A 26,753-nucleotide genomic window follows, 5' to 3' on the forward strand; every position below is an offset into this window, starting at 1 on the left:
GCACTCATCCAGGCAAGTGGGGAGTATTCCATCACACTCCTGACTTTTGCCTTGTAGATGGTGGACAGGCTTTGGGGAGTCAGAAGGCAAGTCACTCTCCATAGGATTCCTAGCCTCTGACCTGCTCTTGTAGCCACAGTATTTATATGGCTCGTCCAGTTCAGTTTCTGGTCAATGGTAACTCTCTGGATGTTGATAGTGGAGGACAAAATGCAGGAGGTGGGATTAGTCTAGGTAGTTCTTTGTCGATTAACATAGACATGATGTGCCGAATGGCCTCCTGTGTTGTAAACTTTGTATGATTGTTTGATTCTATATGCTCAATATGGCTCCTCACATCAATTGGCCTACTTGGATGGTGAGCTTGTGTCCTAGCAATGTGTGGGTGATTTTGGACAGTGGGAGCTCCATGGTGCAAGCTTGTGTACATGATGCTCCTGCCCTCTCCTTCCTAGAGAATCCCAAGAACAGCAGCTGAATGGAAATACACTGTGGCATCGGCCTGACAAATTGGTGCTCATAGGAACAGGAATAAACCTTTCAGCCCTTGAACCTTTCCCACCTTTTCATCTTAGCGACAGAGCACCAATTGAATAGTGCGGCTAAGGGAAGTAGCTTAGTGTTTGTGTTACTGGACGAGTAATGTGGAGGCTTATACTAGTGATTCAGAGGCACAAATTCAAATTCCAGCATGACAGTTGGGAAATTTATATTCAATTAATTAAATAAAAGCTTGAGTAAAAGCGAACCTCAATCATGGTGAAGCTGAAACTACCCCAAATTATTGTAAAAACCCATCAGTCCATCTACCCAGACTAACGCCACCTCCCTGCACTTGGTCCATAGCCCTTCAATTCATAGGTCTTTGAACAGACATCCAAGCACCCTTTAAAGTTTCTGCTTCCATCATCCTTTCAGGCAGAGAGTTCTTGGTCCCTGTCACTCCTGGGAGAAATAATGTTTCTTCATATGTCCCCTGGTTTTTGACTGCAAACGTGTCATGGAGAATGTCCAGCTCTCCTGGGAAACCCAAGCCAAGCGCAGAGACAGGTCAGGAACATAGAGAATCATAGAATCGTTGCAGCACAGAAGGAGGCCACTTGGCCCACTGATGTCCTTCAGGGACCACCCTTGTCTAGTCTGGCCTGGATGTGACTCCAGACCCACAGCAATGTTGTTGACTCTGAACTGCTCTCTGAAATGGGTTAGCAAAACGCTCAGTTGTATTCAAAAAGGTCACTCATCACTACCTTCTAAGGAATAGGCAATAAATGCTAGCTTTGCCAGCGACTCCCATATCCTGTGAATGAATCATTTAAGAAAAAGTTGAGGAAGCCGTTTAACCTCTTGTGCCTGCTCCATCATTCAGACATGCCATCACTGATCTGTGTCTTAACACCAGCCACTCCCTTTGGCTCTGCAGTCCTTAATTCCATTGCCCAACAATAAGCTATCATTTCCAGCTTTGAATTTTCATTGTCTCCCTAGCCTTAGCAGCTTTATGGAGTGGAATGTTCTAGATTTGTGTGAACGAGTGCTTCCTGACATCAACCCAGAACAACCTAGCTCTTATTTTCTTCTGGACTTCCCCCCGCCCCACCAGAGGAAATAGGGTCAATAGAGAGAGAAAAAAAAACAAAGAAAACTGCGGATACTGGAAATCCAAAACAAAAACAGAATTACCTGGAAAAACTCAGCAGGTCTGGCAGCATCGGCGGAGAAAAGAGTTGACGTTTTGAGTCCTCATGACCCTTCAACAGAACTAGGTGAATCCAAGAAAGGGGTGAAATATAAGCTGGTTTAAGGTGTTGGGGGGGTGGGGGGGAAGGTAGAAGTGGAGTGGGGTGGTGTGGTTGTAGGGACAAACAAGCAGTGATAGAAGCAGATCATCAAAAGATGTCACAGACAACAGAACAAAAGAACACATAGGTGTTGAAGTTGGTGGTCTTTTGTTCTGTTGTCTGTGACATCTTTTGATGATCTGCTTCTATCACTGCTTGCTTGTCCCTACAACCACACCCCCCCCCACTTCTCTATCCCCACCCAAACCACCCCCCCCAAACACACACACAAACACACACACACAAACACACACACACACACACACACACACACACACACACACACCTTAAACCAGCTTATATGCTTATATTTCACCCCTTTCCTATTTCTACTTAGTTCTGTTGAAGGGTCATGAGGACTCGAAACGTCAACTCTTTTCTTCTCCGCCGATGCTGCCCAACCTGCTGAGTTTTTCCAGGTAATTCTGTTTTTATTTTGGATTTCCAGCATCCGCAGTTTTTTGTTTTTATTTTTTAGAACAAAAGAACACATAGGTGTTGAAGTTGGTGATATTATCTAAGCGAATGTGCTAATTAAGAATGGATGGTAGGGCACTCAAGGTATAGCTCTGGTGGGGGGGGCGGAGAGCATAAAAGACTTAAAAATATTTTAAAATAATGGAAGTAGGTGGGAAAAGAAAAATCAATATAATTTATTGGAAAAAACAAAAGGAAGGGGGAAACAGAAAGGGGGTGGGGATGGAGGAGGGAGCTCAAGACCTAAAGTTGTTGAATTCAATATTCAGTCCGGAAGGCTGTAAAGTACCTAGTCGGAAGATGAGGTGCTGTTCCTCCAGTTTGCGTTGGGCTTCAGTGGAACAATGCAGCAAGCCAAGGACAGACATGTGGGCAAGAGAGCAGGGTGGAGTGTTAAAATGGCAAGCGACAGAGAGGTTTGGGTCATTCTTGCGGACAGACCGCAGGTGTTCTACAAAGCGGTCACCCAGTTTACGTTTGGTCTCTCCAATGTAGAGGAGACCACATTGGGAGCAACGAATGCAGTAGACTAAGTTGGGGGAAATGCAAGTGAAATGCTGCTTCACTGGAAAGGGGTGTTTGGGCCCTTGGACGGTGAGGAGAGAGGAAGTGAAGGGGCAGGTATTGCATCTTTTGCGTGGGCATGGGGTGGTGCCATAGGAGGGGGTTGAGGAGTAGGAGGTGATGGAGGAGTGGACCAGGGTGTCCCGGAGGGCGCGATCCCTACGGAATGCCGACAGGGGGGGTGAAGGGAAGATGTGTTTGGTGGTGGCATCATGCTGGAGTTGGTGGAAATGGCAGAGGATGATCCTTTGAATGCGGAGGCTGGTGGGGTGATAAGTGAGGACAAGGGGGACCCTATCATGTTTCTGGGAGAGAGGAGAAGGCGTGAGGGCAGATGCGCGGGAGATGGGCCGGACACGGTTGAGGGCCCTGTCAACGACCGTGGGTGGAAAACCTCGGTTAAGGAAGAAGGAGGACATGTCAGAGGAACTGTTTTTGAAGGTAGCATCATCGGAACAGATGCGACGGAGGCGAAGGAATTGAGAGAATAGGATGGAGTCCTTACAGGAAGCGGGGTGTGAGGAGCTGTAGTCGAGGTAGCTGTGGGAGTCAGAGGGCTTGTAATGGATATTAGTGGACAGTCTATCACCAGAGATTGAGACAGAGAGGTCAAGGAAGGGAAGGGAAGATGGACCACGTGAAAATGATGGAGGGGTGGAGATTGGAAGCAAAATTAATAAATTTTTCCAAGTCCCGACGAGAGCACGAAGCAGCACCGAAGTAATCATCGATGTACCGGAGAAAGAGTTGTGGAAGGGGGCCGGAGTAGGACTGGAACAAGGAATGTTCCACATACCCCATAAAGAGACAGGCATAGCTGGGGCCCATGCGGGTACCCATAGCTACACCTTTTATTTGGAGGAAGTAAGAGGAGTTGAAGGAGAAATTGTTCAGTGAGAGAACAAGTTCAGCCAGACGGAGGAGAGTAGTGGTGGATGGGGATTCGAGCAAGAAGCTAAGGGCCCTCAGACCATCCTGGTGGGGGATGGAGGTGTAGAGGGATTGGACGTCCATGGTGAAGAGGAAGCGTTTGGGGCCTCCTCCACTTCTCTCCCCCCCACCCCCCACCACCACCACACACACCTTAAACCAGCTTATATTTCACCCCTTTCTTGGATTCACCTAGTTCTGTTGAAGGGTCATGAGGACTCGAAACATCAACTCTTTTCTACTCCGCCAATGTTGCCAGACCTGCTGAGATTTTCCAGGTAATTCTGTTTTTGTTTTCAATGGAGAAAAACTTCTTTAACCGTCAACAGCTCAATGAGATCAAGCTTTAATTTTCTAAACTCAAAGGAATAAAGGCATGTACATGTTCCCATACAGAGATGGATCGTTGAGGTGGGCAGTGTATATTTTCATATACAGAGATGGATCATTGAGGCGGGCAGTGTATATTTTCATGCACAGAGATGGATCATTGAGGTGGGCAGTGTATATTTTTATGTATAGAGACGGATTGTTGAGGTGGGCAGTGTATATTTTTATGTACAGAGATGGATTATTGAGGTGGGCAGTGTATATTTTCATGCACAGAGATGGATTATTGAGGTGGGCAGTGTATATTTTCACGCACAGAGATGGATTATTGAGGTGGGCAGTGTATATTTTCATGCACAGAGATGGATTATTGAGGTGGGCAGTGTATATTTTCATGCACAGAGATGGATTATTGAGGTGGGCAGTGTATATTTTCATGCACAGAGATGGATTATTGAGGTGGGCAGTGTATATTTTTATGTACAGAGACGGATTGTTGAAGTGGGCAGTGTATATTTTTATGTACAGAGATGGATTATTGAGGTGGGCAGTGTATATTTTCATGCACAGAGACGAATTGTTGAAGTGGGTAGTGTGTATTTTCGCATAGAGAGATGGATTATTGAGGTGGGTAGTGTATATTTTCATGTACAGAGACAGATTGTTGAAGAGGGCATTACACATTTTCATGTGTAGGGAGAGTTTATTGAGGCTGAACCGTTCTCTGACCTTCTTACTCTAGCTCTGTTCTCACTCTCCAGCCTTCGAACATCCTCCTGGATGCGGACTGTTTTGTCAAACTCTGCGACTTTGGTCTAGCTCGCTGCATTAACCAGATCCAGGAGGAGCAGGGGAATGCGGCATTAACGGAGTACGTGGCTACTCGCTGGTATCGAGCACCTGAAATCCTCCTCGCATCGCCCAGGTCAGAAGATGTAATGGTGTCAGAAGATGTAGTGGTATTAAGAATATAAGAAACAGGACCAGGAGTAGGCCATTCAGCCCTTCAGGCCTGCCCCCGCCATTCAACAAGATCATGGCTGATCTTCCCCAGGCCTCAACTCCTCTTTCGTGCCAGCTCCTCATAGCCCTCAACTCCCTGATATTTCAAAAATCTATCTACCTCCTCTTTATATCATTTCAGTGATCTAGCCTCCACAACTCTGAGGTAGAGAATTCCAGACATTCACTACCCTCTGAGAAAAAAAATTCCTTCTCATCTCAGTTTTAAATGAGTGTCCCCTTCTTCTGTAACTATGTCCTCTAGTTTGAGATTCTCCCACTAGTGGAAACACCTTCTCAACATCTACCCTGTCAAACCCCCTCAGAATCTTGTATGTTTCAATAAGATCACCCCTCATTCTTCTAAACTCTAATCAATAATAATCTGTTTAGCTGTTCTTGATAAGGCAACCCCTTCATCCCACGAATCAGCTTAGTGAATCTCTTTTGAGCTGCCAGGGTATCTTTTCTTAAATACAGGGACCAAAACTGTACACAGTTCTCCAGGTACAGCCTCACCAACACCCTGTACAATTGTAACAAGACTTCCCTATTTTTAAACTCCAGCCTCCTAGCAATACAGGCCAAAATTCCATTTGCTGCCTTAATTACTTGCTGCACCTACATGCTAACCTTTTGTGTTCCATGCACACGAACACCCAGATCCCTCCGTGCTGCATTTTTTGGAGCCTTTCTCCATTTAAATAATAGTCTGTCTTTTGATTCTTCCCACTAAAGTGCATGACCTCACACTTTCCTACATTAAACTCCGTCTGCCAAGTTTTCTCCCACTCACTCAACCTGCCTATATCCCCTTGCAGATTCCTTATGTCCCCATCACAACATTCCCTCCCATCTATTTTTGTATCGTCAGCAAATTTGGATACATTACACTTTGCCTCCAAGTCATTAATATAGGTAGTAAATAATTGAGACTGATCCTTGTGGCGCTCTACTAGTTACACCTTTACAACCTGAAAAAGACCCATTAATGCTGACACTCTCTTCTATGTGTTAACCAATCCTCAATCCATGCTAATACATTACCCCCAGTACCGTGAGCTATCTTGTGCGATAACCTTTTATGTGGCATTTTATCGAATGCCTTCTGGAAAGCCAAAAACACTACATTTACCAATTCCCCTTTATCAACTCTGCTTGTTATATCCTCAAAGGACTTCAGCAAATTTGTCAAACATGATTTCCCTTTACAAAACCATGTTGACTCTCTTTGATTGTGTTAAGCTTTTCTAAATGGCCTGCTATTTCTTCCTTAATAATGGACTCTAACATTTTCCCAATGCCAGATGTTAGGCTGACAGGCCTATAGTTTCCTGCTTTTTGTCTCCCTCCCTTCTTGAACAGGGGCATCACATTAGCAGTTTTCCAATTTGCTGGGACTCTCTTGGAATCCAGTGAGTTCTGGAATATTTCGACCAATGTCCCCACTATCCCTGCAGCCACTTCCTTTAAAATCCTTGGGTGCAGGTCATCAGGTGCTGGTGACTTGTCTGCCTTTAGTCCCATTAGTTTGTCAAATACTTTGTCCCTTGTGATAGAGACTGTTACAAGATCTTTCCTCCCATTAACTCCTCGCTTATCTGGTACCTTTGGGATGTTTATAGTGTCCTTCTCCGTGAAAACCGATGCAAAATATTGGTTTAAATTATTTGTCATTTCCCTGTTCCCCGTTATCGATTCTCCACTCGCATCCTCCAAGTGTCCCACGCTCACTCTGGCCACTCTCTTTTTATAAACCCATTGAGGCTTTTACTGTTTGTTTTTATATTTCTTGCCAATTTACTTTCATAATCAATTTTCTCCCTCTTTAGTTTTTTAGTCATCCGCTGCTGGTTCCTAAAAAAAAAATCCCAATCCTCTGGCCTTCGACCAGTTTTCACTGCTTTGTATGCCTTAGTGTTTGATTGGATACTCCCCTTGACCACTTTTTTAACCACAGGTGGTTCATCCTTCTCTTCGAGTCCTTCTTTTTGCCCAGGATAAATTTTTGCTGAACATTATGAAGTATCTGCTTAAATATCTGCCTCTGCTCATCCACTGACCTTCCCTTTAGTCTATTTTCCCTGCCCACTTTAGAGAATTCTTTGTTCATACCTCTGTAATTGCCCTTATTTAAGTTGAGGACACTGGTTTGAGATCCGAGTTGCTTGCCCTCAAACTGAATTTGAAATTCTACCATGTTGTGATCACTACCCCCCAGAGGGTCCTTAACTATGAGACTTCTTATTAATCCCACCTCATTACACATTACTAGATCTAAAAAAAAGCCTGTTCCCGGGTTGGTTCTGCAACGTATTGCTCTAAGAAACAATTCTTGATGCACTCTACTAATTTGTCTTCCATGTTACCCCTGCCAATCTGATTTGTCCGGTCAATATGCAGATTAAAATCACCCATGATAATTGTAGCCCCCTTCTTACACACCTCCATTATTTCCTAATTTATACTTTCTCCCGCAGTGACGCAACTCTTTGGGGGTCTATAGACGACTCCCACCTGTGACTTCTTCCCCTTGCTATTCCTTATTTCCACCCAAACTGATTCCATATCATGATCTGTTGCATCTATATCACTACTCACCACCACACTGATAACTTCCTTTATTAACAAAGCTACCCCACCTCCTTTTCCTTCTGTCTATTTTTCCAGAACATTGAATATCTTTAAATATTGAGTTCCCAGTCTTGTTTACCATGCAACGACTTCTCTGTAATAGCTTTCAAGTCCTATCCATTTATTTCTAATTGTGCCATCAACTCATCCATCTTGATACAAATGCTGTGTGCATTCAGATAAAGAGCTGTCAATTTTGACTTTTTGCTCATTCTGGTTCTAATTTCTGCTGCACTTTTCTGCCCCTTCCTGTCACACTTTGATTATCGTTTGCCTCTTCACTACCCTCCACCTCTGCTCTCTCGATTATTTTTGATTTTTTAAACTTCCCTTCAATTGAACCCTCCCCCCACTAATGAGTTGAAATCCTATCTACAGCCCTAGTTATGTGATTCACCAGGACACCGGTCCCAGCATGATTCAAATGAAGCCTATCCTAATGGAGCAGCTCTCTCCTTCCCCAGTACTGGTGCCAGTGCCCCATCAATCGGAACCCATTTCTCACACACCAATCTTTGAGCCACCCGTTTACCTCTCTAGTCTTATTTACCCTATGCCAATTTGCACATGGCTCAGGTAGTAATCCAGGGATTATTATCTTTGTGGTTCTGCTTTTAATTCAGCCCCGAGCTGCTCTTAGTCCCTCAGCAGAACCTCTTTCCTAGTCCCAGCCCAGAAGAGATGTCCTTAACCTTGGCACCAGATAGGCAGCACAGCCTTCGGGACTCTCTCTTTGCTGCAAAGAACAGTATATATTCCCCTAACTATGCTATCCCCTATTCCTACTACATTTCTCATTTCTCCCCCCACTCGAATGGCGCTCTGTACCACGGTGCTGTGGTCAGTTCGCTCATCCTCCCTGCAGTCTGTGGCCTCGTCCACACTGGGAGCAAGAACCTCGTACCTATTGGACAAGGGCACTGGCTGAGGCTCTTCCAAAGCTAAATTCTGGATCCCCATACCTACCTCACTCGCAGTCACACCCTCCTGTCCCTGACTATGGACTATATTTAATGTAATTAATCTAAGGGGTGTGACTGTCTCCTGAAACACAGTGTCCAGGTAACTGTCCCCCTCCCTGATGTGTCGCAGTGTCTGAAGCTCGGTCTCCAGCTCATCAGTTCTGAGCTAGAGTTCCTGGAGCAACCAACACTTGCTGCAGAAGTGGTCACCATGGATCACACCGGTGTCCTCCAGTTCCCACATACTACAGCTGCAACACATCACCTGCTCAACCATCTCTATTCTATTTAATTAATTAATTTGGCTGTTAAGTATTTTAAGTACTGTATAGCTGTGATAACATCTCCTGATTTAAACCACTTGGCCAATCAAAAGAGACAAAGAGGAGATACCTGCCAATCACCTACCTGTTTTCCTGACTCTGGCTCTGACAGGTAGAAACAGGTTGAAGCACCTCCCTGCCACTGGTTTTTACCTCCCGCTCCCTTCTCACACAGGTCCCCTCTCCATGTGCTCCCAGCTCTCCCCTCACTGTTTTAAACTGTGAAAATCCCAGCTGGCCTCTCGCTGTTTTAAACTGTCATTTGGTAAACTGGTATTGATAATTAACTGGTGGATTAGAAAGATCATTGTGAGTAGGTTCGATGCACTGTATGGTCCACAACTGCCCTTATTTCTTATGTCATATTCTTAACTAGACTTTGAGGCTGAATCAGAATTAGAAATAATGATATGTGTGTGGTATGTGTTGTGTAGTGTGTGGGGCTGTGTGTGTGGCGGGACTTTATAAAAATTCTTTCAGGGGATGTGGTCTTCGCTGGCTGGGCCAGCATTTATTGCCCATCCCCAGTTGCCCTTGAGAAGGTGGTGGTGATCTGCCTTCTTGAACCGCTGCAGTCCATGTGGTGTAGGTACACCCACAGTGCTGTTAGGGAGGGAGTTCCAGGATTTTGACCCAGCGACAGTGAAGGAAAGGCGATATATTTCCAAGTCAGGATGGTGAGTGACTTGGAGGGGAACTTCCAGGTGATGGTGTTCCCATCTATCTGCTGTCCTTGTCTTTCTAGATGGTAGTGGTCATGGGTTTGGAAGATGCTGTTAAAGGAGCCTTGGTGAGTTTCTGCAGTGCATCTTGTAAATGGTACACACTGCTGCTAGTGTGCGTCGGTGGTGGTGGAGGGAGTGAATGTTTGTGGATGTGGTGCCAATGAAGCGGGCTGCTTTGTCCTGGACAGTGTCAAGCTTCTTGAGCTTTGTAGGAGCTGCAGCTCATCCAGCCAAGTGGGGAGTATTCCTTCACACTCCTGACTTGTGCCTTGTAGATGGTGGACAGGCTTTGGGGAATCAGGAGGTGAGTTACTCGCTGCAGGACTCCTAGCCTCTGACCTGCTCTTGTAGCCATGGTATTTATATGGCTAGTCCAGTTCACTTTCTGGTCACTGGTAACCACCAGGATGTTGATAGTGGGGGATTCAGTGATGGTAATGCCATTGAACATCAAGGGGTATGGTTGGATTCTCTCTCGTTGGAGATGGTCGTTGCCTGACACTTGTGTGGTGCGAATGTTACTTGCCACTTGTCAGCCCAAGACTGGATATTGTCCAAGTCTTGCTGCATTTGGACATGGACTGCTTCAGTATCTGAGGAGTCGCGAATGGTGCTGAACATTGCTCAATCATCAGCGAACATCCCCACTTCTGACCTTATGATGGAAGGAAGGTCATTGATGAAGCAGCTGAAGATGGTTGGGCCGAGGACACTACCCTGAGGAACTCCTGCAGTGATGTCCTGGAGCTGAGATGACTGACCTCCAACAACCACAACCATCTTCCTTTGTGCTAGGTATGACTCCAACCACTGGAGAGTTTTCCCCCGATTCCCATTGATTCGAGTTTTGCTCGGGCTCCTTGATGCCACACTCGGTCAAATGCTGCCTTGTTGTCAAGGGCAGTCACTCTCACCTCACCTCGGGAGTTCAGCTCTTTTGTCCATGTTTGAACCAAGGCTGTCATGAGGTCAGGAGCTGAGTGGCCCTGGCAAAACCCAAACTGGGCATCTCTGGGCAGGTTATTGCTAAGCAAGTGCCGCTTGATAGCACTGTTGATGACCCCTTCCATTACTTTACTGATGATGGAGAGTGGACTGATGGGGCGCTAAGTGACTGGGTAGGGTTTTTCCTGCTTCTTGTGTACAGGACATACCTGGGCAATTTTCCACATAGCCGGGTAGATGCCAGTGTTGTATCTGTACTGGAACAGATTGGCTAGGGGTGCAGCGAGTTCTGGAGCTCAAATCTTCATTACTATTGCTGGAATATTGTCAGGGCCCATAACCTTTGCAGTATCCAGTGTCTTCAGCCATTTCTTGATATCATGTGGAGTGAACCGCATTGGCTGAAGACTGGCATCTGTGATGCTGGGGACCTCCGGAAGAGACAGAGATGGATCATCCACTCGGCACTTCTGACTGAAGATTGTTGAGAATGCTTCAGCTTTATCTTTTGCACTGGTGTGCCGGGCTCCTCCATCATTGAGGATGGGGATATTTATGGAGCCTCCTCCTCCTCCAGAGAGTTGTTCAATTGTCCAGCACCATTTGCGACTGGATGTGGCAGGACTGCAGAGCTTCGACCTGATCCATTGGTTGTGGGATCGCTTAGCTCTGTCTATCATTTGCTGCTTATGCTGTTTGGCACGCAAGTAGTCCTGTGTTATAGCTTCACCAGGTAGACACCTCATTTTTAGGTATGCCTGGTGCTGCTCCTGGCATGCCCTCCTGCAATCTTCATTGAACTAGTTAGTGCTGATCCCCAGGCTTGATGGTAATGGTAGAGTGGGGGATAAGCCGGGCAATGAGGTTACAGATTGTGTTCGAGTACAATTCTGCTGCTGCTGATGGCCCACAGCACCTCATGGATGCCCAGTCTTGAGTTGCCAGATCTGTTCGAAATCTGTCCCATTTAGCACACAACACGATGGAGGGTATCCTCAATGTGAAGGTGGGACTTGATCTGTACAAGGACTGTATGGTGGTGACTCCTACCAATACTGTCATGGACAGATGCATCTGCAGGAGGCAGGTTGGTGAGGATGCGGTCAAGTATGTTTTTCCCCTCTTGTTGTTTCCCTTACGACCTGCCGCAGACCCAGTCTAGCAGCTATGTCCTTTAGGACTCAGCCAGCTCGGTCAGTAGTGGTGCTACCGAGCCTCTCTTGGTGATGGACATTGAAGTCCCCCATCCAGAGTACATTCTGTGCCCTTGTCACCCTCAGTGCTTCCTCCAATTGGTTGTTCAACACGGAGGATTCATCAGCTGAGGGAGGGCGGTACGTGGTAATCAGCAGGAGGTTTCCTTGCTCATGCTTGAGCTGATACCATGAGAATTCATGTCGGGCTGTTGTTTGACTAGTCTGTGAGACAGCTCTCCAAATTTTGGCACCAGCCCCCAGATGTTTGTGAGGAGAACTTTGCAGTGTTGACAGTGCTGAGATTGCCATTGTTGTTTCCGGTGCCTTGTTTGATGCTGGGTGGTCTGTCTGGTTTCATTCCTTTTTTGAGTCTCTGTAGTGATTTGATACAATGGAGTGGGCATATAAGAGTCAACCACATTGCTGTGGGTCTGGAGTTACATGTAGGCCAAGTATGTTTTTCCCTCTTGTTGGTTCCCTCACCACCTGCCGCAGACCCAGCCTAGCAGCTATGTTATTTAGGACTCAGCCAGCTCAGTCAGTAGTGGTGCTACCGAGCCACTCTTGGTGATGGACATTGAAGTCCCCCACCCAGAGTACATTCTGTGCCCTTGTCACCCTCAGTGCTTCCTCCAAGTGATGTTCAACATGGAGGAGCACTGATTCATCAGCTGAGGGAGGGCGGTACGTGGTAATCAGCAGGAGGTTTCCTTGTCCATGTTTGACCTGATGTCATGAGACTTCGTGGATTCTGGAGTCAATGTTGAGGACTCCCAAGGCAACTCCCTCCTGACTGTATACCACTGTGCCTCCACCTCTGCTGGGTCTGTCCCGTTGGTGGGACAGGACATACCCAGGGATGGTGATGGTGGTGTCTGGGACATTATCTGTAAAGTATGATTCCATGAGGATGACTATGTCAGGCTGTTGCTTGATTAGTCTGTGAGACAGCTCTCCCAATTTTGGCACTAGGCCCCCGGTGTTAGTAAGGAAGACTTTGCAGGGTTGATGGGACTGGGTTTGCCGTTGTCATTTCCGGTGCCTTGTGGTGGAAGGGGTCATCAACAGTTCCATCAAGCAGCACTTAATCAGCAATAACCTGCTCACTGACACTCAGTTTAGGTTTCGCCAGGGCCACTCAGCTCCTGACCTCATTATAGCCTTGGTTCAAACATGGACAAAAGAGCTGAACTCCCGAGGTGAGGTGAGAGTGACTGCCCTTGACATCAAGGCAGCATTTGACCGAGTGTGGCATCAAGGAGCCCGAGCAAAGCTCGAATCAATGGGAATCGGGGGGAAAACTCTCCGCCGGTTGGAGTCATACCGAGCACAAAGGAAGATGGTTGTGGTTGTTGGAGGTCAGTCATCTCAGCTCCAGGACATCACTGCAGGAGTTCCTCAGGGTAGTGTCCTCGGCCCAACCATCTTCAGCTGCTTCATCAATGACCTTCCTTCCATCATAAGGTCAGAAGTGGGGATGTTCGCTGATGATTGTATAATGTTCAGCACCATTCGCGACTCCTCAGATACTGAAGCAGGCCATGTCCAAATGCAGCAAGACCTGGACAATATCCAGGCTTGGGCTGACAAGTGGCAAGTAACATTCACACCACACAAGTGTCAGGCAATGACCATCTCCAACAAGAGAGAATCCAACCATCGCCCCTTGATGTTCAATGGCATTACCATCACTGAATCCCCCACTATCAACATCCTGGGGGTTACCATTGACCAGAAACTGAACTGGACTAGCCACATAAATATTGTGGCTATAAGAACAGGTCAGAGACTAAGAATCCTGCAATATCCAGGCTTGAGCTGACAAGTTTATTTTATTCCTTCGTGGGATGTGTGTGTGTGCGTGTGTGTGTGTGCGTGCGTGTGTGTGGGGGTGGGGGGGGGGCAGTGTGTGTGTGCGTGTTGCGGGGAGACAGTGTGTGTGTGTGCGTGTTGGGGGGACACAGTGTGTGCGCGCGTGTTGGGGGAGACAGTGTGTGTGTGTGGGGGGGCGACAGTGTGTGTGTGCATGTGGGGGGGGGACACAGTGTGTGTGTGTGGGGGGGACACAGTGTGTGTGTGCGTGTGGGGGGGACACAGTGTGTGTGCGTGTGGGGGGGGACACAGTGTGTGTGTGCGTGTGGGGGGGACACAGTGTGTGTGTGCATGTGGGGGGGACACAGTATGTGTGTGCGTGTGGGGGGGACACTGTGTGAGTGCGTGTGGGGGGGACACAGTGTGTGTGTGCGTGTGGGGGGGACACTGTGTGTGTGCGTGTGAGGGGGACACAGTGTGTGTGCGTGTGGGGGGGACACAGTGTGTGTGTGCGTGTGTGGGGGACACAGTGTGTGTGTGCGTGTGGGGGGGACACAGTGTGTGTGTGTGTGGGAGGGACACAGTGTGTGTGAGTGTGGGGGGGCCACAGTGTGTGTGTGCGTGTGGGGGGGACACTGTGTGTGTGTGTGTGCGTGTGGGGGGGTCACAGTGTGTGCGTGTGGGGGGGGACACAGTGTGTGCGTGTGGGGGGGGACACAGTGTGTGCGTGTGGGCGGGACACAGTGTGCGCGTGTGGGGGGGACACAGTGTGTGTGCGTGTGGGGGGGACACAGTGTGTGTGTGCGTGTGGGGGGGACACAGTGTGTGTGTGCGTGTGGGGGGGACACAGTGTGTGTGTGCGTGTGGGTGGGACACAGTGTGTGTGTGCGTGTGGGTGGGACACAGTGTGTGTGCGTGTGGGGGGGACACAGTGTGTGTGTGCGTGTGAGGGGGACACAGTATGTGTGTGCGTGTGGGGGGGACACAGTATGTGTGTGCGTGTGGGGGGGACACAGTGTGTGTGTGCGTGTGGGTGGGACACAGTGTGTGTGTGCGTGTGGGTGGGACACAGTGTGTGTGCGTGTGGGGGGGACACAGTGTGTGTGTGCGTGTGAGGGGGACACAGTATGTGTGCGTGTGGGGGGGACACAGTGTGTGTGTGCGTGTGGGGGGGACACAGTGTGTGTGCGTGTGGGGGGGGACACAGTGTGTGTGTGTGTGTGTGGGGGGACACAGTGTGTGTGTGTGTGTGTGGGGGGACACTGTGTGTGAGCATGTGGGGGGGACACCGTGTGGGGGGGACACTGTGTGTGTGCGTCGGGGGGACACAGTGTGTGTGCGTGGGGGGGGACACAATGTGTGTGCGTGGGGGGGGACACAATGTGTGTGCGTGGGGGGGGACACAATGTGTGTGCGTGTGGGGGGGACACAGTGTGTGCGTGTGGAGGGGACACAGTGTGTGAGCATGTGGGGGGGACACCGTGTGGGGGGGACACTGTGTGTGCGCATGTTGGGGGAGACAGTGTGTGCGTGTTCGGGGGACACAGTGTGTGTGTGTGCGTGTGGAGGGGACACAGTGTGTGTGCCTGTGGGGGGGACACAGTGTGTGTGTGCCTGTGGGGGGACACAGTGTGTGTGTGCGTGTGGGGGGGACACTGTGTGTGTGTGTGTGGGGGGGACAGTGTGTGTGTGTGGGGGGGACACTGTGTGTGTGTGGGGGGGACACTGTGTGTGTGTGGGGGGGACACTGTGTGTGTGTGGGGGGGACACTGTGTGTGTGCGTGTGGGGGGGACACTGTGTGTGTGCGTGTGGGGGGGACACTGTGTGTGTGCGTGTGGGGGGGACACTGTGTGTGTGCGTGTGGGGGGGACACTGTGTGTGTGCGTGTGGGGGGGACACTGTGTGTGTGCGTGTGGGGGGGACACTGTGTGTGTTCGTGTGGGGGGGACACAGTGTGTGTGTGTGCGTGTGCGGGGGACACAGTGTGTGTGAGTGTGGGGGGGCCACAGTGTGTGTGTGCGTGTGGGGGGGACACTGTGTGTGTGTGTGCGTGTGGGGGGGACACTGTGTGTGTGTGTGTGCGTGTGGGGGGGACACAGTGTGTGTGTGTGCGTGTGGGGGGACACAGTGTGTGTGCGTGTGGGGGGACACAGTGTGTGTGTGTGTGGGAGGGACACAGTGTGTGTGTGTGTGGGAGGGACACAGTGTGTGTGTGTGTGGGAGGGACACAGTGTGTGTGTGTGTGTGTGGGGGGGACACAGTGTCTGTGCGTGTGGGGGGGACACAGTGTGTGCGCGTGTTGGGGGGGGACACTGTGTGTGTGTGTGTGTGTGGGGACACAGTGTGTGTGCGTGTTGGGGGGGGACACAGTGTGTGCGTGTTGGGGGGGGACACAGTGTGTGTGTGTGTGGGGGGGACACAGTGTGTGTGCGTGTGGGGGGCACACGGTGTGTGCCTGTGGGGGGGGACACAGTGTGTGTGTGCGTGTGTGGGGGGGGGACAGTGTGTGTGTGTGTGAGGGGGACACAGTGTGTGTGTGTGTGTGTGTGTGTGCGTGTGGGGGGGACACAGTGTGTGTGTGCGTGTTTGGGGGACACAGTGTGTGTGTGTGAGGGGGTCACAGTATGTGTGTGCGTGTGGGGGGGACACAGTGTGTGTGTGCATGTGGGGGGGACACAGTGTGTGTGCGTGTTGGGGTGGGGACACAGTGTGTGTGTGTGTGTGGGGGGGACACAGTGTGTGTGCGTGTTGGGGGGGCACACTGTGTGTGTGCGCATGTATGGGGAGACAGTGCGTGTGTGTGGGGGGGACACAGTGTGTGCGCGCGTGTTGGGGGGACAAAGTTTGTGCGCATGTTGGGGCAGACAGTGTGTGCGTGTTGGGGTGACACAGTGTGTGTGTGTGAGGGGGACACAGTGTGTGTGTCTGGGGGGGACACAGTGTGTGTGTGCGTGTGGGGGACACACAGTGTGTGTGTCTGGGGGGGACACAGTGTGTGTGTGCGTGTGGGGGGGACACAGTGTGTGTGTGTGTGTGGGGGGGACACAGTGTGTGTGTGCGTGTGGGGGGGACACAGTGTGTGTGTGCGTGTGGAGGGGACACAGTGTGTGTGTGTGTGGGGGGGGGGACACAGTGTCTGTGTCTGAGGGGGACACAGTGTGTGTGTGCGTGTGTGGGGGACTCAGTGTGTGCGTGTGGGGGGACTGTGTGTGTGTGTGGGAGGGGGGACTGTGTGTGTGTGTGTGTGTGTGTGTGTATGTGGGAGGACGCAGTGTCTGTGCGCGGGCGTGTTGGGGCGACACAGTGTGTGCGCGTGTGTGGGGGGGACACAGTGTGTGTGCGTGTGGGGGGGACGCAGTATGTGTGTGCGTGTGGGGGACTGTTGTGTGTGTGTGTGTGTTGAAGACTGTTTGTGTGTGTGTGGGGGGGGGTCTGTTGTGTGTGTGTGGGGGGGGGCTGCTGTTGTGTGTGTGTGGGGAGGGGCTGTTATGTGTGCGTGTGGGGGTGCTGTTGTGTGTGCGTGTGGGGGTGCTGTTGTGTGTGCGTGTGGGGGTGCTGTTGTGTGTGCGTGTGGGGGTGCTGTTGTGTGTGCGTGTGGGGGTGCTGTTGTGTGTGTGTGTGGCGGTGTGTTGGGGCTGTTGTGTTTGTGTGTGGGGGTGTGTGTTGGGGACTGTTGTGTGTATGTGGGGTGGCTGTTGTGTATGTGGGGTGGCTGTTGTGTATGTGGGGTGGCTGTTGTGTGTGTGGGGTGCTGTTGTGTGTTTTGGGGTGCTGTTGTGTGTGTGGGGGGCTGTTTTGTGTGTGTGTGTGTGTGTTGGGGACTGTTGTGTGTGTGTGTGTGTTGGGGACTGTTGTGTGTGTGTGTGTTGGGGACTGTTGTGTGTGTGTGTGTTGGGGACTGTTGTGTGTGTGTGTTGGGGACTGTTGTGTGTGTGTGTTGGGGACTGTTGTGTGTGTGTGTGTGTTGGGGACTGTTGTGTGTGTGTGTGTGTTGGGGACTGTTGTGTGTGTGTGTGTGCGTTGGGGACTGTTTGTGTGTGTGCGTTGGGGACTGTTTGTGTGTGTGCGTTGGGGACTGTTTGTGTGTGTGCGTTGGGGACTGTTTGTGTGTGTGCGTTGGGGACTGTTTGTGTGTGTGTGTGTTGGGGACTGTTGTGTGTGTTGGGAACTGTTGTGTATTTGTGTGTGTTGGGGACTGTTGTGTGTGTGTGTGTGTGTTGGGAACTGTTTGTGTGTGTGTTGGGAACTGTTTGTGTGTGTGTTGGGAACTGTTTGTGTGTGTGTTGGGAACTGTTTGTGTGTGTGTGGGGTGGGTGCTGTTGTGTGTGTGTGTGTTGGGGCATGTTGTGTGTGTGTGTGTGTGTTGGGGACTGTTGTGTATTTGTGTGTGTTGGGGCCTGTTGTGTGTGTGTGTTGGGAACTGTTTGTGTGTGTGTTGGGAATTGTTTGTGTGTGTGTTGGGAATTGTTTGTGTGTGTGTTGGGAATTGTTTGTGTGTGTGTTGGGAACTGTTTGTGTGTGTGTTGGGAACTGTTTGTGTGTGTGTTGGGAACTGTTTGTGTGTGTGTTGGGAGGCTGTTTGTGTGTGGGGGGGTGCTGTTGTGTGTGTGTGTGGGGGGGGCTGTTGTGTGTGTGTGGGGGGGTGCTGTTGTGTGTGTGTGTGGGGGGGTGCTGTTGTGTGTGTGTGTGGGGGTGCTGTTGTGTGTGTGTGTGGGGGTGCTGTTTTGTGTGCGTGTGGGGGTGCTGTTGTATGTGTGTGTGGGGGTGTGTTGGGGGCTGTTGTGTTTGTGTGTGGGGGTGTGTGTTGGGGACTGTTGTGTGTGTGTGGGGTGGCTGTTGTGTGTGTGGGGGTGCTGTTGTGTGTGTGGGGGTGCTGTTGTGTGTGTGGGGGTGCTGTTGTGTGTGTGGGTGGTGCGATTGTGTGTGTGGGGGGGGCGATTGTGTGTGTGGGGGGGGCGATTGTGTGTGTGGGGGGGGGCTGTTGTGTGTGTGGGGGGGGGCTATTGTGTGGGGGGGGGGCTATTGTGTGTGTGGGGGGGCTGTTGTGTGTGTGGGGGGGCTGTTTTGTGTGTGGGGGGGCTGCTGTGTGTGTGGGGGGGCTGCTGTGTGTGTGGGGGGGCTGCTGTGTGTGTGGGGGGGCTGTTGTGTGTGTGGGGGGGCTGTTGTGTGTGTGGGGGGGCTGTTTTGTGTGTGGGGGGGCTGTTGTGTGTGTGGGGAGGCTGTTGTGTGTGTGGGGAGGCTGTTGTGTGTGTGGGGAGGCTGTTGTGTGTGTGGGGAGGCTGTTGTGTGTGTGGGGAGGCTGTTGTGTGTGTGGGGAGGCTGTTGTGTGTGTGGGGAGGCTGTTGTGTGTGTGGGGAGGCTGTTGTGTGTGTGGGGAGGCTGTTGTGTGTGTGGGGAGGCTGTTGTGTGTGTGGGGAGGCTGTTGTGTGTGTGGGGAGGCTGTTGTGTGTGTGGGGGGGCTGTTGTGTGTGTGGGCGGGCTGTTGTGTATTTGTGTGTGTGTGTGTTGGGGACTGTTGTGTGTGTGTGTGTGTGTGTTGGGGACTGTTGTGTGTGTGTGTGTGTTGGGGACTGTTGTGTGTGTTTGTGTGTTGGGGACTGTTGTGTATGTGTGTGTGTTGAGGACTGTTGTGTGTGTGTTGGGGACTGTTGTGTGTGTGTGTGTGTTGGGTACTGTTGTGTGTGTGTTGGGGACTGTTGTGTGTGTGTGTGTGTGTTGGGGACTGTTGTGTATTTGTATGTGTGTGTGTGTGTTGGGGACTGTTGTGTATTTGTGTGTGTTGGGGACTGTTGTGTGTGTGTGTGTGTGTTGGGAACTGTTGTGTGTGTGTTGGGAACTGTTGTGTGTGTGTTGGGAACTGTTGTGTGTGTGTGTGTTGGGAACTGTTGTGTGTGTGTGTGTGGGGGGGCTGTTGTGTGTGTGGGGGGGCTGTTGTGTGTGTGGGGGAGCTGTTGTGTGTGTGGGGGGGCTGCTGTGTGTGTGGAGGGGCTGCTGTGTGTGTGGAGGGGCTGCTGTGTGTGTGGAGGGGCTGCTGTGTGTGTGGAGGGGCTGCTGTGTGTGTGGGGGGGCTGCTGTGTGTGTGGGGGGGCTGTTGTGTGTGTGGGGGGGCTGTTGTGTGTGTGGGGGGGCTGTTGTGTGTGTGGGGGGGCTGTTGTGTGTGTGGGGGGGCTGTTGTGTGTGTGGGGGGGCTGTTGTGTGTGTGTGGGGGGGCTGTTGTGTGTGTGTGGGGGGGCTGTTTTGTGTGTGGGGGGGCTGTTGTGTGTGTGGGGGGGCTGTTGTGTGTGTGGGGGGGCTGTTGTGTGTGTGGGGGGGCTGTTGTGTGTGTGGGGGGGCTGTTGTGTGTGTGGGGGGGCTGTTGTGTATTTGTGTGTGTGTGTGTTGGGGACTGTTGTGTGTGTTTGTGTGTTGGGGACTGTTGTGTATGTGTGTGTGTTGGGGACTGTTGTGTATGTGTGTGTGTTGGGGACTGTTGTGTGTGTGTTGGGGATGTTGTGTGTGTGTTGGGGACTGTTGTGTGTGTGTGTGTGTTGGGTACTGTTGTGTGTGTGTTGGGGACTGTTGTGTGTGTGTGTGTGTTGGGGACTGTTGTGTATTTGTATGTGTGTGTGTGTGTTGGGGACTGTTGTGTATTTGTATGTGTGTGTGTGTGTTGGGGACTGTTGTGTGTGTGTGTGTGTTGGGGACTGTTGTGTGTGTGTGTGTTTTGGGAACTGTTGTGTGTGTTTTGGGAACTGTTGTGTGTGTGTTGGAAACTGTTGTGTGTTTGTTGGAAACTGTGTGTGTGTTGGGAACTGTTTTGTGTGTGTGTGTGTGTGGGGGTGCTGTTGTGTGTGTGTGGGGGGGTGTGTTGGGGGCTGTTGTGTTTGTGTGTGGGGGTGTGTGTTGGGGGACTGTTGTGTGTGTGTGGGGTGGCTGTTGTGTGTGTGGGGTGGCTGTTGTGTGTGTGGGGTGGCTGTTGTGTGTGTGGGGGGGCTGTTGTGTGTGTGTGTGCTGGGAACTGTTTCTGTGTGTGTGTGTTGGGAACGGTTTGTGTGTGTGTGTTGGGGACTGTTGTGTGTGTGTGTGTGTGGGTGTGTTGGTGGCTGTTGTGTTTGTGTGTGTGTGTGGGGGAGCTGTTGTGTGTGTGTGTGGGGGGGCTGTTGTGTGTGTGTGTGGGGAGCTGTTGTGTGTGTGTGTGTGTGGGGGAGCTGTTGTGTGTGTGTGTGGGGGGGCTGTTGTGTTTGTGTGTGGGGGGGCTGTTGTGTGTGTGTGGGGGGGCTGTTGTGTGTGTGTTGGGGACTTGTGTGTGTGTGTGTGGGGGTGTGTTGGTGGCTGTTGTGTTTGTGTGTGTGTTGTGTGTGTGTGTGGGGAGCTGTTGTGTGTGTGTGTGTGTGGGGGAGCTGTTGTGTGTGTGTGTGGGGGGGCTGTTGTGTTTGTGTGTGGGGGGGCTGTTGTGTGTGTGTGGGGGGGCTGTTGTGTGTGTGTGTGGGGGGGCTGTTGTGTTTGTGTGTGGGGGGGCTGTTGTGTGTGTGTGGGGGGGCTGTTGTGTGTGTGTTGGGGACTTGTGTGTGTGTGTGTGGGGGTGTGTTGGTGGCTGTTGTGTTTGTGTGTGTGTTGTGTGTGTGTGTGGGGAGCTGTTGTGTGTGTGTGGGGGGGCTGTTGTGTGTGTGTGTGGGGGGGCTGTTGTGTGTGTGTGTGGGGGGGCTGTTGTGTGTGTGTGTGGGGGGGCTGTTGTGTGTGTGTGTGGGGGGGCTGTTGTGTGTGTGTGTGGGGGGCTGTTGTGTGTGTGTGTGGGGAGCTGTTGTGTGTGTGTGTGGGGGGGCTGTTGTGTGTGTGTGTGGGGGGGCTGTTGTGTGTGTGTGTAGGGGGCTGTTGTGTGTGTGTGGGGGGGCTGTTGTGTGTGTGTGTGGGGAGCTGTTGTGTGTGTGTGTGGGGGGGCTGTTGTGTGTGTGTGTGGGGGGGCTGTTGTGTGTGTGTGGGGGGGCTGTTGTGTGTGTGTGGGGGGGGCTGTTGTGTGTGTGTGGGGGGGGCTGTTGTGTGTGTGTGGGGGGGGCTGTTGTGTGTGTGTTGGGGACTGTTGTGTGTGTGTGTGTGTGTGTTGGGGACTGTTGTGTGTGTGTGTGTGTGTGTTGGGGACTGTTGTGTGTGTGTGTGTGTGTTGGGGACTGTTGTGTGTGTGTGGGGGACTATTTGTGTGTGTGTGTGTGTGTGTTGGGGACTGTTGTGTATTTGTGTGTGTTGGGTGCTGTTGTGTGTGTGTGTGTGGGGGGTGCTGTTTGTGTGTGTGTGTGGAGAGTGTGGGTGTGCTGTTTGTGTGTGGGGGGGGCTGTTGTGTGTGTGTGTGTTGGGGGGGCTGTTGTGTGTGTGTGTGGGGGGGGGGCTGTTTGTGTGTGTGTGGAGAGTGTGGGGGGTGCTGTTTGTGTGTGGGGGGGGCTGTTGTGTGTGTGTGTGTGGGGGGGGCTGTTGTGTGTGTGTGTGTGGGGAGGCTGTTGTGTGTGTGTGTTGGGGGGGGCTGTTGTGTGTGTGTGTGTGGGGGGGTGCTGTTGTGTGTGTGGGGGGGGGCTTTTGTGTGTGTGTGTGTGTGGGGGGTGCTGTTTGTGTGTGTGGGGGGTGATGTTTGTGTGTGTGTGGGGGGGGCTGTCGTCTGTGTGTGTGTGGGGGGCTGTTGTGTGTGTGGGTGGGGCTGTTGTGTGTGTGTGTGGGGGGCTGTTGTGTGGGTGTGTGGGAGCTGTTGTGTGTGTGTGTGTGTGGGGGGGGCTGTTGTGTGTGTGTGGGGGGGGCTGTCGTGTGTGTGTGTGGGGGGCTGTCGTGTGTGTGGGTGGGGCTGTTGTGTGTGTGTGTTGGGGACTGTTGTGTGTGTGTGGGGGGACACTGTGTGTGCGTGTGGGGGGACACAGTGTGTGTGTGTGTGTTGGGGGAACACAGTGTGTGTGCATGTGGGGGGACACAGTGTGTGCGCGTGTGTGGGGACACAGTGTGTGTGCGTGTGTGGGGACACAGTGTGTGTGCGTGTGTGGGGACACAGTGTGTGTGCGTGTGTGGGGACACAGTGTGTGTGCGTGTGTGGGGACACAGTGTGTGTGCGTGTGTGGGGACACAGTGTGTGTGCGTGTGGGGGGACACAGTGTGTGTGCGTGTGGGGGGACACAGTGTGTATGCGTGTGGGGGGACACAGTGTGTGTGCGTGTGGGGGGACACTGTGTGCGTGTGTGCGTGTTGGGGACACAGTGTGTGTGTGTGGGGGGACACAATGTGTGTGTGTGCGTGTTGAGGGGACACAGTGTGTGTGCGTGTGGGGGGGACTCAGTGTGTGTGTGCGTGTGGGGGGACACAGTGTGTGTGTGCGTATGGGGGGACACAGTGTGTGTGTGCACGTGTGGGGGGACACTGTGTGTGCGTGTGGGGGGACACAGTGTGTGTGCGTGTGGGGGGACACAGTGTGTGTGCGTGTGGGGGGGACACAGTGTGTGTGCGCGTGGCGGGACACAGTGTGTGTGCGTGTGGGGGGGACACGGTGTGTGTGCGTGTGGGGGGACACAGTGTGTGTGCGTGTGGGGGGACACAGTGTTTGTGCGTGTGGGGGGACACAGTGTGTGTGTGTGAGGGGGACACAGTGTGTGTGTGTGGGGGGGACACAGTGTGTGTGTGCGTGTGGGGGGGACACAGTGTGTGTGTGTGTGTGGGGGGGACACAGTGTGTGTGTGTGCGTGTGGAGGGGACACAGTGTGTGTGTGTGTGGGGGGGGGACACAGTGTCTGTGTCTGAGGGGGACACTGTGTGTGTGCGTGTGTGGGGGACTCTGTGTGCGTGTGGGGGGACTGTGTGTGTGTGTGGGAGGGGGGACTGTGTGTGTGTGTGTGTGTGTGTGTATGTGGGAGGACGCAGTGTCTGTGCGCGGGCGTGTTGGGGCGACACAGTGTGTGCGCGTGTGTGGGGGGGACACAGTGTGTGTGCGTGTGGGGGGACGCAGTATGTGTGTGCGTGTGGGGGACTGTTGTGTGTGTGTGTGTGTGTTGAAGACTGTTTGTGTGTGTGTGGGGGGGGGTCTGTTGTGTGTGTGTGGGGGGGGCTGCTGTTGTGTGTGTGTGGGGAGGGGCTGTTATGTGTGCGTGTGGGGGTGCTGTTGTGTGTGCGTGTGGGGGTGCTGTTGTGTGTGCGTGTGGGGGTGCTGTTGTGTGTGTGTGTGGCGGTGTGTTGGGGGCTGTTGTGTTTGTGTGTGGGGGTGTGTGTTGGGGACTGTTGTGTGTATGTGGGGTGGCTGTTGTGTGTGTGGGGTGCTGTTGTGTGTTTTGGGGTGCTGTTGTGTGTGTGGGGGGCTTTTGTGTGTGTGTGGGGGGCTTTTGTGTGTGTGTGGGTGGCTTTTGTGTGTGTGTGGGTGGCTTTTGTGTGTGTGTGGGGGGCTTTTGTGTGTGTGTGTGGGGGGCTTTTGTGTGTGTGTGGGGGGCTGTTGTGTGTGTGTGGGGGGCTGTTTGTGTGTGTGGGGGGCTGTTGTGTGTGTGTGTGGGGGGCTGTTGTGTGTGTGTGTGGGGGGCTGTTGTGTGTGTGTGGGGGGCTGTTGTGTGTGTGTGGGGTGCTGTTGTGTGTGTCGGGGTGCTGTTGTGTTTGTGGGTTTGCTGTTGTGTGTGTGGGGAGGCTGTTGTGTGTGTGGGGAGGCTGTTGTGTGTGTGGGGAGGCTGTTGTGTGTGTGGGGGGGCTGTTGTGTGTTGGGGGGGCTGTTTTGTGTGTGTGTGTGTGTGTTGGGGACTGTTGTGTGTGTGTGTGTGTTGGGGACTGTTGTGTGTGTGTGTGTGTGTTGGGGACTGTTGTGTGTGTGTGTTGGGGACTTTGTGTGTGTGTGTGTGTTGGGGACTGTTGTGTGTGTGTGTGTGTTGGGGACTGTTGTGTGTGTGTGTGTGTTGGGGACTGTTGTGTGTGTGTGTGTGCGTTGGGGACTGTTTGTGTGTGTGCGTTGGGGACTGTTTGTGTGTGTGCGTTGGGGACTGTTTGTGTGTGTGTGTGTTGGGGACTGTTGTGTGTGTTGGGAACTGTTGTGTATTTGTGTGTGTTGGGGACTGTTGTGTGTGTGTGTGTGTTGGGAACTGTTTGTGTGTGTGTTGGGAACTGTTTGTGTGTGTGTGGGGTGGGTGCTGTTGTGTGTGTGTGTGTTGGGGCATGTTGTGTGTGTGTGTGTGTTGGGGACTGTTGTGTGTGTGTGTGTGTTGGGGACTGTTGTGTATTTGTGTGTGTTGGGGCCTGTTGTGTGTGTGTGTGTTGGGAACTGTTTGTGTGTGTGTTGGGAACTGTTTGTGTGTGTGTTGGGAACTGTTTGTGTGTGTGTGTTGGGAGGCTGTTTGTGTGTGGGGGGGTGCTGTTGTGTGTGGGTGGGGGGGTGCTGTTGTGTGTGTGTCGGGGGGGGCTGTTGTGTGTGTGTGGGGGGGTGCTGTTGTGTGTGTGTGTGGGGGTGCTGTTTTGTGTGCGTGTGGGGGTGCTGTTGTGTGTGTGTGTGGGGGTGTGTGTTGGGGACTGTTGTGTGTGTGTGGGGTGGCTGTTGTGTGTGTGGGGGTGCTGTTGTGTGTGTGGGGGGTGCTGTTGTGTGTGTGGGGGGGGCTGTTGTGTGTGTGGGGGGGGCTGTTGTGTGTGTGGGGGGGGCTGTTGTGTGTGTGGGGGGGGCTGTTGTGTGTGTGGGGGGGGCTATTGTGTGTGGGGGGGGCTATTGTGTGTGGGGGGGGCTATTGTGTGTGGGGGGGGGCTATTGTGTGTGGGGGGGGCTGTTGTGTGTGTGGGGGGGCTGTTGTGTGTGTGGGGGGGCTGTTGTGTGTGTGGGGGGGCTGCTGTGTGTGTGGGGGGGCTGCTGTGTGTGTGGGGGGGCTGCTGTGTGTGTGGGGGGGCTGCTGTGTGTGTGGGGGGGCTGCTGTGTGTGTGGGGGGGCTGTTGTGTGTGTGGGGGGGCTGTTGTGTGTGTGGGGGGGCTGTTGTGTGTGTGGGGGGGCTGTTTTGTGTGTGGGGGGGCAGTTGTGTGTGTGGGGAGGCTGTTGTGTGTGTGGGGAGGCTGTTGTGTGTGTGGGGAGGCTGTTGTGTGTGTGGGGGGGCTGTTGTGTGTGTGGGGGGGCTGTTGTGTGTGTGGGGGGGCTGTTGTGTGTGTGGGGGGGCTGTTGTGTGTGTGGGGGGGCTGTTGTGTGTGTGGGGGGGCTGTTGTGTGTGTGGGGGGGCTGTTGTGTATTTGTGTGTGTGTGTGTTGGGGACTGTTGTGTATTTGTGTGTGTGTGTGTTGGGGACTGTTGTGTGTGTGTGTGTGTGTGTTGGGGACTGTTTGTGTGTGTTTGTGTGTTGGGGACTGTTGTGTATGTGTGTGTGTTGGGGACTGTTGTGTGTGTGTTGGGGACTGTTGTGTGTGTGTTGGGGACTGTTGTGTGTGTGTGTGTGTTGGGTACTGTTGTGTGTGTCTTGGGGACTGTTGTGTGTGTGTGTGTGTGTGTTGGGGACTGTTGTGTATTTGTATGTGTGTGTGTGTGTTGGGGACTGTTGTGTATTTGTGTGTGTTGGGGACTGTTGTGTGTGTGTGTGTGTGTGTTGGGAACTGTTGTGTGTGTGTTGGGAACTGTTGTGTGTGTGTTGGGAACTGTTGTGTGTTTGTTGGAAACTGTGTGTGTGTTGGGAACTGTTGTGTGTGTGTGTGGGGGGGGGCTGTTGTGTGTGTGGGGGGGCTGCTGTGTGTGTGGAGGGGCTGCTGTGTGTGGGGGGGGGGCTGCTGTGTGTGGGGGGGGGCTGCTGTGTGTGTGGGGGGGCTGTTGTGTGTGTGGGGGGGCTGTTGTGTGTGTGGGGGGGCTGTTGTGTGTGTGGGGGGGCTGTTGTGTGTGTGGGGGGGCTGTTGTGTGTGGGGGGGGGCTGTTTTGTGTGTGGGGGTGCTGTTGTGTGTGTGGGGAGGCTGTTGTGTGTGTGGGGAGGCTGTTGTGTGTGTGGGGGGGCTGTTGTGTGTGTGGGGGTGCTGTTGTGTGTGTGGGGGGGCTGTTGTGTGTGTGGGGGGGCTGTTGTGTGTGTGGGGGGGCTGTTGTGT

At 52.5% G+C, this 26,753-nt stretch overlaps 1 protein-coding gene across 2 annotated transcripts in view; it reads left to right on the plus strand.

The window, feature by feature from the left end:
• The window catches only part of mapk15 (mitogen-activated protein kinase 15), a 159,176-nt gene that overhangs the window by 51,474 nt on the left and 80,949 nt on the right, over positions 1-26,753 (plus strand). For both annotated transcript variants that reach the window (XM_041185156.1, XM_041185157.1), the window contains exon 6: positions 4,904-5,067. In XM_041185156.1, the coding sequence (XP_041041090.1) occupies positions 4,904-5,067 (164 nt within the window). The remainder of the gene's footprint in view (positions 1-4,903; positions 5,068-26,753) is intronic.

The sequence above is a fragment of the Carcharodon carcharias genome, chromosome 3 (genome assembly GCF_017639515.1).
Source record: "Carcharodon carcharias isolate sCarCar2 chromosome 3, sCarCar2.pri, whole genome shotgun sequence".
Lineage (NCBI taxonomy): Eukaryota > Metazoa > Chordata > Chondrichthyes > Lamniformes > Lamnidae > Carcharodon > Carcharodon carcharias.